The 17,296-nt window shown below is 53.9% G+C and overlaps 1 protein-coding gene across 1 annotated transcript; it reads right to left on the bottom strand.

Annotated features, from left to right (window-relative positions):
- Positions 1-753: 753 nt before the first annotated feature.
- Positions 754-14,615, bottom strand: ANKK1 (ankyrin repeat and kinase domain containing 1). The gene is given in 14 exon segments (XM_027979116.2): positions 754-1,511; positions 1,514-2,035; positions 2,038-2,139; positions 2,206-2,211; positions 3,359-3,387; positions 4,078-4,189; positions 5,321-5,464; positions 6,034-6,083; positions 6,330-6,490; positions 7,959-8,213; positions 10,966-10,985; positions 14,156-14,239; positions 14,242-14,406; positions 14,588-14,615. Coding segments are annotated over 14 exon segments (2,436 nt in total).
- Between the last annotated feature and the right edge of the window lie 2,681 nt (positions 14,616-17,296).

Below are 17,296 nucleotides of genomic sequence, written 5' to 3'. Positions count from 1 at the left end.
AAGTGCACACACACACACACACCCCGTACTAACACTACTGGCCCCCATATCCAACCTGGACTCATAGCTCTGTCTGCTTCTTGGGAGTTACTCAGAAACACAGCTTTATTGAGGTGAGATTCAAACTTGGTCATTTAACTGGAGAGAGTGAGGGTGAGGCTGGGGGGACAGGGACCAACGTCTCATGTAGGATCACTCATGAGAAGCTCCTGTCCCCCACAAGAGACTGTACAGCAGACCTGGGCGCTGGGACCAGGGCCGCCAGGGAGGTGGTCAGTGCAGCAACAGGGGCTGGCTAGGGCTCTCAGCCGGAAGCGGACATTTCCTCTGAACTTTTAGCACCTGCCCTTCCACAAACACATGCGTCGGTCTGTCCTGACCCTGCCCTAGTCACACAGACATGAGCTGGGAGGGAGCGCTTCCCTCTTCTCCGTGCCTCCCTCCTTCTTCAGAGAGAGTTCCAGAATGCAAGGGCTCCTGCGAGTTCGGGGGCAAGTGATTAAAGGTGGAAGGAATCTGGGAATAGAGGGAACTCACTGTGGGGGCTTGAGTCCGGGTGCAGCGAGGAGCAGGCTGAGTCTGCTCGAGATACACATGGAGGAGGGGCTGAAAGGAGGTCTCCAGCCAGGGGCCCCTTCCGCAGCTACAATCTCCCTGCCCCTCCACCACCCAGGGGACCAGGTTCCTGTCTCCTCTCAAGATCAAAGGGGCAGGTGGCAAGCACAGGGAAGGGGCCTTGCCAGAAGCCCAGGTTCACTTCCAGCAGGCTCTACTCCTTACAGGAAAGGAGACCCTGGTCAAAATTTCCATCTGGGCTCCCGGCTCAGCTCTGCCCAGAATGGCCAGTGAGGGCTCCCTGCACTCTGGGAAGGCGACAATGTCCTGCTTCTGGCTCTGGAGGGCCAGTTGCAGGGGTGTGCAACCAACCCACTCCTGGATGTCGAGCTGGGTGCCGGCCTTGACAGGCACTTTGAGGATGGCCATGTTTTCTTTCAGGGCAGCCAGATGGGCAGGGGTCCAGCCCACCTTATTGCAGGCATAGACATCTGCACGGTGCTCCAGGAGGTGGATGATGCTCAGGAAGGCCCCCCTCTGGACTGCTAGGTGAAGGGGTGTCCAGCCTGACTGCTCGGCTGCATTGCAGTAAGCCCCACATTTCAGCAGGGTGGACACCACCACCTCCGCCTTGTGGTGGGCAGCCAAGGGCAGGGGGATCCAGTTCATGCCTCCAGGAGCCCCCACATCTGCCTGGCTCTCAGCCAGCAGGTGGATGATCTCCAGGTGGCCCTTGTAGGCTGCTAGATGCAGGGGCGTCCAGCCCTGCTGGGTCGGCCACTCCAGGCTGGCCCCATACCTGAGCAGCATCTTGCAGAGAAGGTACTTGCCCCTGGCACCCGCGGTGGGCAGTGGGCTGTAGCCGCTCTGGTTGAGGGCATCAGGGGCCGCCCCACTTTCTAACAGATGTTGGGTGGCCCTCACTTTGCCTTTCTCCACTGTGAGGTGCAGTGGCCTCTTAGGTTTCTCTGCCGAGCATCCAACTCTGCCCCCTGGGCTGTGCGCAGCTTGACCAGGCTGACGTGGCCAAAGTAGGTGGCCACGTGGAGAGGGGTCTTGCCCTCAGCCTCTCGCAGGTTGGGGTCAGCTTGATGGGAGACCAGAAGCCAGGCCACATTCTCAGGGTTGTTCTGTGCAGCCAGGTGGAGTGGGTCCACCCCTCATGCTCCTGGGCACCACGCGGGCCTCTGGGCACCACGCGGGCCTCTGGGCACCACGCGGGCCTCTTGGTCCAGGAGCAGATGGGCAGAGTGGTCGTCCGCATTCTGGGCTGCAAAGCACAAAGGGGCCCAGCGGTCCTCATCCACCAGGTGGGTGTTGGCGCCGTGCTCCAGGAGTGGGGCGCAGAGGTCGTCCTGCTGGTCCTGGGCAGCGATAAGGAGGGGCGTGTAGTCGCAGGCTGTCTGGCAGTCCACGTCCACCTCGTGGGCCAGCAGCAGCCTCACCCCCTCCAGGAGGCCCCAGGCCACCAGGAAGTGGAGGGAGTGACCTTGTTCTCATAGCTGCACACCTGTTCATCGCTAGGGACCAGGCTCTCACTGTCTGAGAGATGCAGGACCCGCTTCAAATAGTCTCCCGAGTCTGCTGGGAGGAAGACGAGATTGAGAAAAGGGCCTCTGACTTTGCCCAGGGTCATCTTAGCCATCCCACTATCTCCTGGAAGTACCATCCAGGAACAGAGTTTCCTGGATGGGGTGAGTGCAGGTCCTTTCCCTAGGTCCCGGATCTCTACTCAGGCTCCACCGCCCTAGACAGCAGCTGAGTCTGGAAGTTCTTCCTATAAGGATGAGGCAAAAAGAGGCCAGTCCGGAAGTAAACCCTGACTCCACCCCTTAGCACCACGTGCTCTCTGCCTCTTTGAGCCTGGGGGTCCTGATCCCTCAGGAGGACACAAGCAATGCCCACCTTGTGCTACTACCGTGAAGACAAATCCTGTAGGTATGAACTTCTGGAGAAGTGCCTGGCACAGAGTAAATAGATGCAAATTGAAGATAAATTTGCGGTGGCACTCTGTGATGTGAATTCCTCCCGAGGTACTCAGGGACCCATTTCTTCCTGATTTACCCAGTGGTGTATTAGAATTAAAAGCAACAACTTCCAAAATGAAAAAAATAAAATAAAACAAAAAAACCCCACAAACAAAATCACTGCTCAGACTAAACCACAAGAGATTCTGAGTCAATTATTCTAGGGTGGCTCAGACATCAGGTACTCTTTCATTCCCTCAAAAAATTCCATTATGGCACCAGGATTGAAAACTGATGTTCCCCTTTCCCAGGCCAGGGATGGAGGAGTCCAGCCTCAAAAGAACACAGTCCTGAAGGGGAAGCAGAGCCAGGCCCCCCAGGGGCACGGGCATTTCTGGAACTCAGGGCTGGGTGCCCAGAGAAGGAACACAGACTCCAGGCCTGAGAGGAGGGTAGGCCAGGGAAGATGGCAGAGGATATGGTTTGAGTTCCCTTTCTCCTCCGCTGTGTGTTCTGGGGTTCCAGCTGAGACCTGTCTGGACTCACCGCTGTCTGTTCAGTTCAGTCACTCAGTCACATCCTACTCTTTGTGACCCCATGGACCACAGCATGCCAGGCCTCCCTGTCCATCACCAGCTCCCGGAGTTCATCCAAACCCATGTCCGTTGAGTTGGTGATGCCATCCAACCATCTCATCCTCTGTCCTCCCCTTCTCCTCCTGCCCTCAATCTTTTCCAGTGTCAGGGTCTTTTCAAATGAGTCAGCTCTTTGCATGAGGTGGCCTAAGTATTGGAGTCTCAGCTTCAGCCTCAGTCCTTCCAATGAACACTCAGGACTGATCTCCTTTAGGATGGGCTGGTTGGATCTCCTTGCAGTCCAAGGGATTCTCAAGAGTCTGTTAGCTCCTGGCAGATCTCACAGACCTGGGGAACCGGAAGACAGGGGGCAGGTCAGATGAGAGCCGGGCGGTTCTGGTCCATGTCGGCCTCGCCTCCTCCCTTCGCCTCTGAGGACTCTCCTCCCACGCTGCTCCAGGAGACCCTTCCTCTCTCATGCCTGCCACCAGCTGTGTCTAGGGGAAGACCCTGAGCTGGGGACGCCCTGCCCAAGAAAGAGTGGCCCAGGGCCTCAGCTGCCCCCTGGGCCACAGGGAAGGCAGGGTGGTGGCCCTGTGGGTTCAGCCCAGAGCCCCCGCACTAGCTCACGGCTGGTTCCCAGGTGAAGAGGGTAAGGACAGCGGAGCAGGGATGATGCTGACGGGCAGGGCGGGAAAACAGGGGAGAGCCGCGGGCGCCCTCTGCAGGACGGGCCCTGTTTAACCCCACACGCGTCAGGGAGGGCACGTCCTTTTCAGGGGTTCTGGGCCACGGCCACCACCAGCCCTCAGAGCACCCTCGAGCAAATTAGGAAAAGGTATCCCTGAGTGACTGTGCGGCTTGGCCAGCAGAGTATGCGCTGAGTCTGGTCCCCATCTGCCACTCAGCCAGGCGGCCTCACACATGCGTGCATCCTCAGTGCCCGCCAGAGACGAGGCCCCGCCCGCACACGCACGCACCTCCCCGGGCTGGCCGCTGCGCAGGACACTTTCCCGGCCAAGGCCTCCCTCTCACGGTGGGCCACCGGACTCCGGAGCAGCGAAAGCAGCATGTCTGTCTCCGCTATGATGTCTGCTAAGAAACAGTAGTGTCGTGTAGTGTTAGACGCTCAGTCGTGTCCGACTCTTTGCAACCCCATGGACTGGAGCCGGCCGGGCTCCTCTATCCATGGGATTCTCCAGGCAGGAATACTGGAGTGGGCTGCCACTTCCTTCTTCAGAGGATCTTCCGAACCCAGGGATAGAACCCGGGTCTTCTGCATTGCAGGCAGATTGTTTACTATCTGAGCTACGGGCAAGTCCCCAAGAAACAAAGACACAGCAAAAGAGGCCACAGGTTGGCCTGCAGTTCTTCCCCATTTTAAATGTTTTTCCCTCTACCATGTCCCTGTACTTCCTCCCAAAACCCAGCCCTGGGCTTAGGGGCACCCACACATGAGCATCAGGAAGCAGGCAAGCTGGGATCCTGCCTTGGAGGGGTGTGTGTGTGTGCGCGCGCACACCCGAGCATTGCTTCAGTCATGTCTAACTCTTTGAGACCCCATGGACCGTAGCCCACCAGGATCCTCTGTCCATGGGATTCTCCAGGCATGAATATTGGAGTGGGTTGCCATGTCCTCCTCCAGGAGATCTTCCTGGCCCAGGGATCAAACCCAGGTCTTGTATGTCTCCTGCATTGGCACGCAAGTTCTTTACCACTAATGCCCCCTGGGAAGCCCTTTGAGGGTAGACCTTTCCCATAAAACACAAGGGCAAGACTAGATAATCTCTAAGATGCTCACACTTACACACAAGTGTGCATTTACACCATCCCTACAGGAGTGGATGATTGCAACATCCATCCATGCCTGTGAGCTTGTGGTCTGGGAACATTTTAAATGACACTGCAGCCTGAGAAGACCCAGGCCAACTGGGGACTCAGAAGCAGCAGAGCCAGGCCCACTGAGCTTCTGGCAGTGAGGGGTTTCTAATTTACCTCCCACACAGTACACATGAAGCCAAAGAGACCAGCCCACAGTCCTCAGCTGCCCCTGGCCCCTCTGCCATCCCCCCACCCCCCATCACACTATGGAGCAGACTCTGCCCTAGTGCCATGCAGGGCTCTCCCTGCGAGTCTTGGGAGCGGCCTGGGGCTTCGGTCATCTCTCCTGGCCCGTGGGCACCCCAGCTCTCCCGTCCTCGTCTAGGTCAGTCTGGTGAGAACCTGGAAAGCAGGGCCTCTTCTTGGGCTCCTGGTCCCAGCAGCACCTCATCAGGTCCACCATCTGCTGGGACTCATCTGAGACACGCTGCAGGGAGGGCCGCCTGCCTGTGGCCGCTTGGATGATGATGGTCATGACGTTGAAGCCTGTGAGAGGAGGCCCAGACTGTGTGGTGAGGGAAGGCAGGCACAGAGGGGCTGGGCGGGAGGTTGGGGCTCTGCCCATGCACACAGCAGGGGCTCCATAAATGCACAGTGAGTTAATACCTAGATTGCAGGCTGACTTGAGGCTTAGATTTGAGCAGCTGGGTCTCTGGACCAGCTCCAGATCCTCCCAGGCCAAGACTGGCCGTAGCCCCTCACTGTGGGCCTTTGCTGTCCAAAGGCAGCCGGACTGACTGGCAGGCCTAGTTATAGGCTTTGATTTTGCACTTTGCTGGATTATCCAAGTTCCCTGACAGTCTGACACCGTGGCAGGGCTGGAGTGGGGGAGACAGGAAAGAATATTTTGAAGCAAAAGAATCAGAGGCAGAAAGCATAGTCTGGGCTGAAGTTTGCCCTTTCTTTCACTGACGTGTGAGCTCTAGAAACAGGGGGAGGAAGGTGGGAGGGTGAGGTCCCCAACATAAACCTGCTCCTGCCCCGCCCCCACCAACCCCCAGCCTCCCACAGTCCCTTCCAGGTCCCCACGTGACGGTGCCACTGCCACCTGCTACCTGGATATGGCTTCTTCTGAGCAAGGATCTTCCAGATCACAATCCTGAAGCTGCAGGCAGGGCAAGTGTGCCCCGAGTGACTTCTTCGGCTATCCAGCCAGAGGGGCCCCATGGACCACAAAATCCCAGGCAAAGCCTCTCTGGCCTGAGTCCTGCCGCACCCCTCCTCCTCCCATATGGGCGGGGCGGGGCCAGACGTCACCCCTGTCCTGCCCTCTGCACCTCGGGGTCCAGGCAGTATGGTGACAACAAGCTGCTTGCTGGGTATGTGGCCTGGAGCCCCGCCTCCTGCTCACCTGTACATGTTGTATTTGGGCCCTGGGCCCTTGTTACTCTCCAGAAACATCTCGGGGTTGGGGGGGAGGGTGTACCTGAGGGTGCCCTGCAGAGCTGACCTCTTGATGCACTGCATCTGGGTCGACTGCTCCATCCTCTTGGACAGGCCAAAGTCTGAAACCTGGAAGGAAGCCCAGGGTGGGGATGGGAGGGCAATACAGTCTTGCCTCCAGAAAGCTGCCTGAGTTCCTCATCCCTCCCGCCTTCCTCATTTCCAGTGTTGTGTAGCCACTGAGAGCACAGGCTCTCCCCTATAGCTACCATGGACGACAGGGTGACCTCGGACAAGTTACCTTCTCAGAACCTTCCTTTCCTCATCTATAAAATGGGGATAATACCAGAACTTAACTCGTAGTGCTATTATGAGCATTAGACAAGGAAATATACAGAAAGCACTTAGAACAGCGCCTGGTGCACAGTACGCACTTGGTAGGTGTGGCCATTACCCAAAGGACCCGTGGATACAGTTGCTGCCTTTGGTGAGCTTCTGCTCATCCCACTTCCAGGGGCCCTGAAGCATTGACACCATGTACATTTATCCCACACTCTGCTTCCATCCGTCGACTCATTCATATACCAATTGCCAATTCACTGAATTCCAACTAGGCTGGGTATTGAGAATCAGGCAGCAGATAAGAAAGATGAAACCGGGACTTCCCTAGTGGCCCAGTGGTTGAGAGTCCACCTTCCAATGCAGGGGACATGAACTTAATCTCTGGTTGGGGAACCAAGATCCCACATGCTGTGGGGAAACTAAGCCCATGAGCTGCAGCTACTGAGCCTGTGTGCTCTAGCGGTCCGCAGCGAGAAGCCTGCATGCCACAATGAAAGAAAGCCCCCACGGGCCACAACTAAAGAAAGCCCCCACGGGCCACAACAAAGAGCCCACAAACCACAGTGAAGACACAATGTGGCCAAAAAAAAACAATTTCTTCTATGAAAGATGAACCCCCGCCCCCGACACCCATTACTCTCCTAAGTGGTTATTCAAATAGGGAGTAGAGGTACTAATGAAACAGTTTCATAAATGACTATATACTTACAATTGGGGTTAGCAATGTGAAGAGACACAGTGAGGCTGTATAACAGAGGCATGTGGGAGTGGATCAAGGAAAACTTCCCTGAGGAGGTGTTATTTAAGCTGAGAGCTGAAAGATGAGTAGGCCTTTGCTAGACAAGGAGGGACTGAGGGAACACTGTTCTTGACAGTGGAAATAGAATATGCAAAAGTTCCAGGGCAGAAAGGAAAGCGTAACATGTCTCAGGAACTGAAAAAAATTTAAAAAGGTCATCATGACCCTCTCACTTACACACATCCTTACTTGGATCAAAGAATGGGATAGAGATGATTCTGTCCACATTAGAAGTGGAAGACTGAGGTCCAAAGAGAGTTATTGCAGGCATCCTGATACGCAGTTTCAGGCTCCAAATTTCACTATGGATCCATCTGTTTTAGGTGTGATCCCTGCCTTTAGTATTTGTCCATGAAGGGAGCTGCTTAGAACTCTTTGACAGGCCAACCAAGCAGTAGATAATCCAGCTTATGTGGAGAAGACTCTGGAGTGACAGGGGACAGATGGGGTCCTCACCTTGACATGCAGGCAGCTGTCCAGGAGGATGTTGCCTGGCTTGAGGTCCAGATGGAGCAGCGGTGGCTTAATGCTGTGGAGGAAGTTCATGGCCAGGCTGGTCTCATGGATGGTGCAGACCTTGAGCTGCCAGCCGAGGCTCTGAGTGAGAAGCATCTTCTCCAGGGAGCCGTTGGCCATGAACTCCATCACAACACCCAGGGGCTGCCTGCAAACACGATGTGCTGAAACTTGATCTCTCCATTTGGGCTGCTTCTTCAGTGAGGCAATTCACATCAGAGCCATGGAGAAAGGGGAGTGAAAGATGGAAGCTGGTGACCCTTTACAAGAGGAACTGGCAGGACACACAAACTAGGCTTGGTGCCAGGCTGCACAGACCCAGAGACCCCCTTGGGAGCTTGTGAGGTGGTGGAGGAGGAAAGAGAGATACAAAAGGATGCTCCGATTAGGGTCCAGCAAATAAAACAGGAAGCGAAGGAGTCTGTGAATTTAGAAGTCAGCCCATTCTACAGAAGCGGCCACAAAAGCCTGCTGTTTATTCTGGCTACCTATGTATGTCTATCTCCCACAGGAGACCACGAGCCCATGGAGGACCAAACATGCCTCCTGCTTCTGTTTTAAAATATTTATCGAGGTACCCGCTCACACCAATCCGAACGACCATCTTTAAAATGTGTACAAATAGCAAATGCTGGAGAGGATGTGGAAAAAAGAGAATCCTCCTACACTATGGGTGGGAATGCACATTGGTGCAGCCACTGTGGAAAGCAGTATGGAGGCTCCTCAAAAAGCTAAAAACTACCAAACAATCCAGCAATCCCACTCCTGGACATATATTTAGACAAAACCATAACTCAGATACATGCACCCCTATGTTCATATCAGCACTATCCACAATAGGCAAGATACGGAAGCAACGTAAATATCCATCAACAGGTGAGTGGGTAAAGACGATGTGGTGTGTATACACAGTGGAGTGCTACTCGGCCATAAACGTGGGATAATGCCGTTTGCAGCAACACGGATGCAGCTAGAGATTATCGCACCAACCGAAGTGAGAAAGACAAATGCGCATGATATCACTTATATGTGGAACCTAAAATATGATGCCAATGAACTTATCCATGAAACAGAAACAGAATCATGGACATGGAGGACAGACCAGTGGTTTCCAAGGGGAAGGGGGTTCATCGAGGGATGGAGTAGAAGGCTGGGTTAGCAGATGTAAGCTTTTATATATCGAAAGGATAGAGAATAAGGTCCTACTGTATAGCACAGACAACTATATTCGGTATCCTATGATAAATCATAGTGGAAAAGAATATTTAGAAAAAGCATGTGTGTGTATATATATATATATATACATACATATGAGTCACTTCGCTGTATAGCAGAAATTAATACAACCTTGTAAATTGACTATACTTCAATAAAAATATGGAAGAATATCATTTATTGCCTTTTTGATTGTGAAAGAAATATATATATATGTATATATATGCACAGGCACATACCTTGTAGAACATCAAGGGATTAGGAAGGAAAATTAGGGAATTCCCTGGTGGTCCCATGGTTAGCGCTCAGCACGTTCACCATGGGACCGAGGTTCAATCCCTGATTGGGGAACTAAGATCCCACAAGCCACATGGCATGCCCCCCTCCCCCCACCAATTAAATCATCAGTAACCCAACCTTTTAGAGTTGGCCTCTGTTAATAATTTACTATATTCTTTTACAATACATTGCAAGAAGCCTCTCTCCTCTTCTCCCTCCCTGTCCCTCTTTCCTCCCCCACTCTCCCTTGCCATCACAGAGTGTGGGCTGTTTCTGACCTGCTTTTCCCTGTCGGGGTAGCGTGAGCATGTTCTGAATCATTATTCTCCAGAAGCGAGCTCTGTAATGGCTGTATGGGATTCCATTTTGGAGATGAACTATAATTATTCCTTGTACTCGTCACAGCACATGGCCACGCATAGCACAAGGCATCTTTGCTGAATTGAAGTCAAGACTGAAGGGAAAGCCTTACAGAAGAAGCATGTGCGAAACCTTTCGCTCTTTTCACTGTCCATGCCCACAGAACAGCAAATACGCAAATGTTATAGATTATTCGGGGATGGTAGGGATGAAGATTAAGGAGAAATGACACTTTAAAAAAAAGCAAAGTATTTGCAAAGCTGCGCTGGCATTGCAGTCAGAGGCTGCTGGAAATGTGTTCATAGGGCCTCCCTGGGAAGCCAGCCAGAGCGCCTCACCACCACCCCCCACCCACGCCCCGCAACTGGACAGGTTGGCTGGTCCAGGTTTAGGTCTTATTGTCTTCTCTACTATTCAAGAGAGCTCCCCGCTCCTCCCCCAACAACCTCTGCAATGTAGTTTTAAAATCTGTCTCCTCTTGTCCTTTTGAGATCGTAAGAACTGAGAAGACATCCATCATGAAGTGGACAAAACATGGGATCTGGGGCCGCATCGCCTTGCTTTCCAATCCCAATTTCATCTCTGTATGATCTTGAACAAGCGAACTCTCCAGGCCTGTCTGTTAACTGTAAAATGGGAACAGTAGGGACGTGCACGATTCCCCTTGACACCTAGACTGCTTGAAAGTGTTTGCAACACCTACTGTCTCTCTTTTCCTCATCTCCCCCACCCTTTCATCTGGTTTCTTGTCCTACTATCTCACTGATCAGTTATTACTATAGCCTACAGGCAATTTTCTATTCTCGGTGTGGCGTTGGTCCTTCCCGAACAGGCAGGCTCTTGTTCTGTTACTTGATCACTAGACCCAGTCCCAGTGTCTCCAGGCAACCTCAGCATCTCCAGCTGGGTTTTCACACTTAAAGTGTCTAAAACTGAACTCCCAATTCTGTCTTCAAACCCACTCCCCGCTCAGCCTTCTCCATCTCAGTGAATGGGCTCCATCCCTCTAGTCTTCAAAGATCTTGATTATCCTGGACTCCTCTCTTCCTCTCCTTCCCACAAGCTGCTCCTTGGCACATCCCATCAGTGTTACCTTCAAAATACAGCGAGAATCTGGGGGAAGGGGGACGGAATTAATTGGGAGTTTAGGACTGACATATACACAGTGCGTGTTTGCTAATTTGCTTCATTTGTGTCCAACTCTTTGTGACCCCATGGACGGTAACCCGCCAGGCTCCTCTGTCCATGGGATTCTCCAGGCAAGAACACTGGAGAGGGTTGTTGTGCCCTCCTCCAGGGGATCTTCTCGACCCAAGGACTAAACCTGTGTCTCTTACGTCTCCTGCATTGGCAGGCAAGTTCTGTACCACTAGTGCCACCTGGGAAGCCCCATATACACACTGCTGCTGCTGCTGCTAAGTCGCTTCAGTTGTGTCCGACTCTGTGCGACCCCATAGACGGCAGCCCACCAGGTTCCCCTGTCCCTGGGATTCTCCAGGCAAGAACACAGGAGTGGGTTGCCATTTCCTTCTCCAATGCATGAGAGTGGAAAGTGAAAAGTGAAAGTGAAGTCGCTCAGTCATGTCCAACTCTTAGCGACCCCATGGACTGCAGCCCACCCGGCTCCTCCATCCATGGGATTTTCCAGGCGAGAGTACTGGAGTTGGGGTGCCATTGCCTTCTCCACATATACACACTACTGCATTTAAAATAGTGGGCTTCCCAGGTGGAGATAGTGATTAAGAACACTCCTGTCAATACAGGAGACCTAAAAGATGAAGGTTTGATCCCTGGGTCAGGAAGATCCCCTTGGAGGAGTGCATGGCTACTCACACCAGTATTCTTGCCTGGACAATCTTGCATGGACAGAGGAGCCTGCGGCCTACGGTCCATAAGGTCGCATAGAGTCAGACATGACTGAAGCGACTTCGCACACACAATGCACACACATTTAAAATAGATAACCAAAATACCCAAACATAGAACAGAGGCAATATTGTAACAAATTCTATAAAGATGTTTAAAATGGTCCAAATCCAAAACAATTAAAAAAAAAAAAAAGAAAACCAAGGAAGACCTATTGTACAGCTCAGGGAACTCTGCTCGATATTCATATCTGCAATAATCTAAATGGGAAAAGAATTTGAAAAAGAAAAGATATATGTACGTGTATAAGTGAAACACGTAAAACTAACAAGAAACTAGCGCCACGCTGTTAATCAACTACGTGTGTGCTGTGTGTTTAGTTGTTCAATCGTGTCTGACTCTTTGTGACCGCATAGACTGTAGCCCACCAGGCTCCTCTGTCCATGGGAGTCTCCAGGCAAAAATACTGGAGTGGGTTGCCATGCCCTCCTTCAGCAGTAAAACCTTACCCTGCTTTAATTTTCCATGAGTTCAGTATAAGCTGGACTGCTCAAATGGACTTGGTAGTTTGTTTTTTAAAGGTATCTGGGTACAAACCCTAGGATATCGACCCACGCAAAGCGCAGAAGAGTTCCTGTGACATTCCGCTTATCAATTTGTTATAAGCGTGATAACAAATGTATAAGCAAAAACAAAATTATAAGCATGGTTGGATTTTCATGTAGGGCTCCTGCTTTGGCAGGTGGATTCTTTACCACTGCGTCACTATGGAAGCATATCTGTTGCATTCATCATCGTATTCATTATATCTTAGGGTCCAGCACAGCACCTGGCACATAATAGGTGAGCAATAAACATTCATCAAGAGGACAAGTGAATGAAAAGAGGGAAGGAGGATCCAGGGAAGTCATACTCATAAAACTCCTAGGAGAGCACTCGACAGGTGGCAGGTGCTAATTACTGTAAATAAATCTCTTAGTCCTTTGGGATTGGGAAGGGACTTGAGATGGGGGTTACTGTCAACGTCTCATGAGTAGTCTTATCAGTGCCATCTGTTTCCTCTTGCTCTTTGCTTCAAAGGCTGTAAATGATCTGGAGAGATTCTAGAATAATCTAACCCTACTCCCAAGCCAGGATGTGGAGGGAGTTAGATCGGTGAGTCTGGGACTGTCTCATTTTGCCCTTTTTCATTAAGCAGGAAGGGGTCTGGGAACTAGGAAGGAACTTGGCTGTGTGGGATGGGAGGCGGTGTCTTGGGAGCTTGTAGTGACCATAGGGAACCTCCAGAAAAGATGCCGCACACCCCCGAGGACCTCCAGTTGATATCCTTGGCTGACTCCCCCACCCCACCCCACCCCCACCCCAGGACGGCTTCCCCTCCCCCCAGCAGTCACGTTGGCCTCTGCAGGCACATTTTCTCCCCTTCCTGCCCCAAGTCTCTGCACTGAGCCCTTGGCCTGGTTCCTCCACAGCCCCACACTGCTCTGCGGTCCTCGGCTCCCAGGTTGCCCCTCCTCCCAGAAGTCAGGGACTTCCCACGTGGGAGGAAGACATGGTGATCGTCTCAGACTTCACATCCCAAAGTGTCTCCTCCACGGCTGCACCAGGGGCCAGTGCACAGCCAAGTACTGGCCAGTCTGATAGGAATGGGACTGGAGCTGCATCTCAGCAGGAAGGCAGAGACGGGTGGAAGCACTGAGGGAGAGGTAGCACCAGGGAAAAGGAGGCCTGCCAGGGAGAGGCGACAGCATGTATCATGGGACTTGGGAGGAGCCAGAGAGAAAAACGGCAGAGACTGTAGCATGTCAGGCTTGGGCAACTGGCAGAGCCAGTGTGAGAGCTGGCAGATGAGTGGGCTGGGCAGGTTCTCAGGCCAGTAGGCTGGCAGCCTCCACCTTCCAAGCCCCTTCCAGCCTGCACTAGCGGAGGGGATAAGGCACTTCCCCCCAGATCACGGAGCAGCACTGAGCCAAGTGCCACAGCTCCTCAGCAAGCCCAGCGCCGCCTGCCCGCCCTGTGGGTTCAGGGGTGGGTAGGAGGGCGGCAGAGGGCCATCCAGAGCCGACACCCCAAGGGAAGGTGAGGCTGGAAAACAGGAGGCCAGACCCGATCGGGAGGTCGGACTGAACAAAGGCACCTTGCCGGTAGTTCCTGCTCACTTTTGACCTCCGTGGATTTCAACAAACAGGTCTGGGTCCACAGACAGAGCCGAGCGTATTTCAGAGGCGACGGAAAGGGGCAGGCTGTGCCTGGGGGAGGTCAGGCCACTGCACAGAGTTTCCAGAGGCGGAGAGGACCATGCTCAGTCTCAGACCGGCTGCCTGGTCCGCGCTCCCGGGCCTCAGTTTCCCCTCCCCTAAAGGAACTGAAAGAGCTCGGCGAAAGGAGGGGGGTGGGGCGGGCGGGCAGGCGGGGGCCTGGGGGCGTCGGGCGGGAGGACGGGGAGCTCTCGACGGCGCACTCGGTCCGCCAGCGCTGCTGCGGCGCCTGGGACAGCCGGCGAAGCCGCCGCTCGCCCCTCGGCGCCCGTCGGCCTCGGAATCGTCGCGGGTGAAGGCGGGGAGGCCGCCCGGCCGCCGCTCCACGCGCGCGGCCACGGCGTCGGCGCGGCCCGGGCTCTTGGCGCCCCGCGCGCTCCGGGCCGGGCTGCTCCCTGCGCCGCGGGTCCCTGAGGGGGGCGCTGGGCAGGCGGCGGCCCTCCCTCCTTCCCCCTCTGGAGTGAGGAGACACCGGCCCTGCCCTGTGAGGGCTGAGGAAACCCAGCCGAGCCCTGAGGCGCCCCGGCAGTGATGGCGGCCCAGTCAAGGAAGGGGGCTCCCTCCCCACGCAGCATCCTCCCCGCGCAGCACCCTGAGAGGCCCTGGCCCGCCCCGGCATCCCGCCCTCAAACACGTCCTCAGTCTCGGCCTGTGGTGGTTTTTTTTTTTTTTCTCCCTCAGCTCGAGCCTGGGCAGGGGCTGCAAGAGGAAGGCATCCTGAAGCTGGAAGCGCGAGTCTGGGCTGGAACAGTCGGTCCTCTTTGATGTAGACCTAATTCTGTTCGCAAGTTAATTCATTTATTTATGCAACTCATATATGTCCTGAAAGAAAGAAAGAAAGAAAATGAAGTCGCTCAGCCATGTCCGACTCTTTGTGACCCCATGGACTGTAGCCTAGGAGGCTCCTCCTTCCATGGGTTTTTCCAGGCAAGAGTACTGGAGTGGGTTGCCGTTTCCTTCTCCAGGGGATCTTCCCAACCCAGGGATCGAACCCGGGTCTCCCGCATTGCAGGCAGACGCTTTATATGTCCCGAGGGTTTATAAAATTTCAGGGCTGTGCTGATGGTCTCCACTGTAGAGTGTGTGGACCTGGAACCCACCCCTCCATAACAGATACTGTGTAAAAAAGTTGTAACGGAGATTTTTTGGTCTGAATCTGTTGGCCTGACTGAGTTAATGCTTCCTTTGTTATTGTTGACGTTTTTGTTAGTCAGTCTCTGCATGCAAAAGGTCACCCAAAGGGGGCAGGACCCTCGGGGTGAGGGACTGGACGTCTGTCGCAGGGAGCTCCCTTTCCTGGCATGACTTTTGGCCCCCAACCTCAGAGGGATGAGCGCCGGGGCTGGGATTAATCACCCAGGGAGGTGGATACTTTGGTCCAGTTCTGGGGGTGGCTTGTTGCTGGGGTGTGGGTGGGGGTCAGAGGTGAGGCTCAGGGATCATGTGGAGCATACTGGGGTCCCCGTCTTCTGGGAGAAGGGGCAACCTGGGAGCCGAGGACCGCAGAGCAGTGTGGGGCTGTGGAGGAACCAGGCCAAGGGCTCAGTGCAGAGACTTGGGGCTGGAAGGGGAGAAAATGTGCCTGCAGAGGCCAACGTGACTGCTGGGGGGAGGGGAAGCCGTCCTGGGGCAGGTGGGGGAGTCAGCCAAGGGCAGGGCCAGGGGGTGGCCCAGGGAAGCACATCTGGGTGGACACCCCTTCCTTTCTCCTAACTCCCTACTTCCTTCCTCCTTCCCTGCATCCACCATGGGAGGTCCCTTGGTCCCTCTGGGGATAAAGTGAGGATACAGGATACCTGGTACTGAGTCTGGAGTAGGCGTGGGGGTGCCTCTAGGTCTTTGGTCCATGGACTTGCCCTCTCACCCGTGAGACCCCGAGAGCAGGGAAAATTATAAGTGCTTAAACAGGTGGCTCTCCCAGTGCCATTCCAGGGCAGGTGGTGCTAAAGCAACCGTCACAGGGCAGTGCAGGGTAGGTCACTTCTCACTTGCAACCGGGCAGGTGAGCCAGAGTCCAGAGGGAACCTCCCAGAGTGACCATCCTCAAGTCTGAGGAGCCCACATACCACAGGAGGACATGCCTTGCCTTTGAGTCCATCCTTGACTCCTTCCAGACTCCTGGGGAACAGCATGGGCATGATAGGTGAGTAGGGACCCCAGGCTGGAGCTGGGGCATTCGCTCTTCCCATAACAACTGACCTGCCCATCCCACCCAGGGTGAATTCTGGTGGGCAGAGTGGAGAACTGAAGGTTGGCCTGGAGACCATGCCACTACTGAGCCTTAACTTTGTCCCAGGATCAGTAGCTCTTTCACCTACTGTGCATACTTTATAGATATGATCTTGTTTAAATCCACAACAACAGTATGAGGTTTAATATCTCTCTATTTGTGAGGGATGAGAAGACTAGGCTTCACGACAGTAAATAGTGAATGGTCACATAGCTAGTAAGTGGGAGCTGAGATTCAATCCTGGGTCTGTTTGGTCCCTGTGGAAAGGGCTGGGCATAACGGAGCCTTTAAAGGATATGGCAGAAAAGGGGCAATGGATGTCATGCTCTCTGGAAGAGGGTGGAAGTGATGGAAACTGCCTGTAGAACAGGAGAAGCACCCTAATTACAATGTCAGAGGGAGGCCCTGGCTTGCTTTGGCTGGAGTGAGACAGCACGATGGAACATACTGTCCCTGGAGCAGCCGTGCCTGCTCCTGACAAGTCTCAGACCCTCCCCTAGGAAAGCCCGAAGATGACAGAGGACATTACTGTCAGGAGATCAGGAGACCAAGGAGATGCTTCTCACCTTCTGCTGGGTGAGTGAGCATGGAGGTTGGGAAAGTGGCCCACTGGACCCAAGGAAGGATGAGTCTCTGACCTTCAGCATGATCTGTCTGGGCCACTGGATGACATGCCAGGGTCGAATGGCCTGAATCAGTTAAGGAGGTTCTCCTTAACTGATCAGTTAAGGATCAGTTACACTTGAAGCAGCTTTCCAGGGAGAGCAAGACATCAGAAGCTGCCGCTGGCCCTCTACAGGGACAGGAATCACAGGAATGCTTGAGCATTGTCCCTGTGGGAGAAGACACCCAGGGCTCAAGGCAGACTGCCAGGGTCCTGAATTAAACTCATCTCCTGTTCCTTACAGGGTGGGTGGAAGGACAGGAAGGACCCAGGAGGTGTTGACCTATCTGTTGAAACAGCCAAGCTGAGGGATCAGGCACCCCTGCTTCTGAAGAATCTGGCCAAATAGATACGCACATGTACCTAGTCCCTGGGGGTTCAGTGGTAGAGAATCTGCCCTCAGTGT

Source organism: Ovis aries, chromosome 15 (genome assembly GCF_016772045.2).
Source record: "Ovis aries strain OAR_USU_Benz2616 breed Rambouillet chromosome 15, ARS-UI_Ramb_v3.0, whole genome shotgun sequence".
In the NCBI taxonomy this organism is placed as follows: Eukaryota; Metazoa; Chordata; class Mammalia; order Artiodactyla; family Bovidae; genus Ovis; species Ovis aries.
The sequence above is the reverse complement of the archived record's forward strand: the minus strand, read 5'-3'. Positions and strand labels throughout refer to the sequence as shown.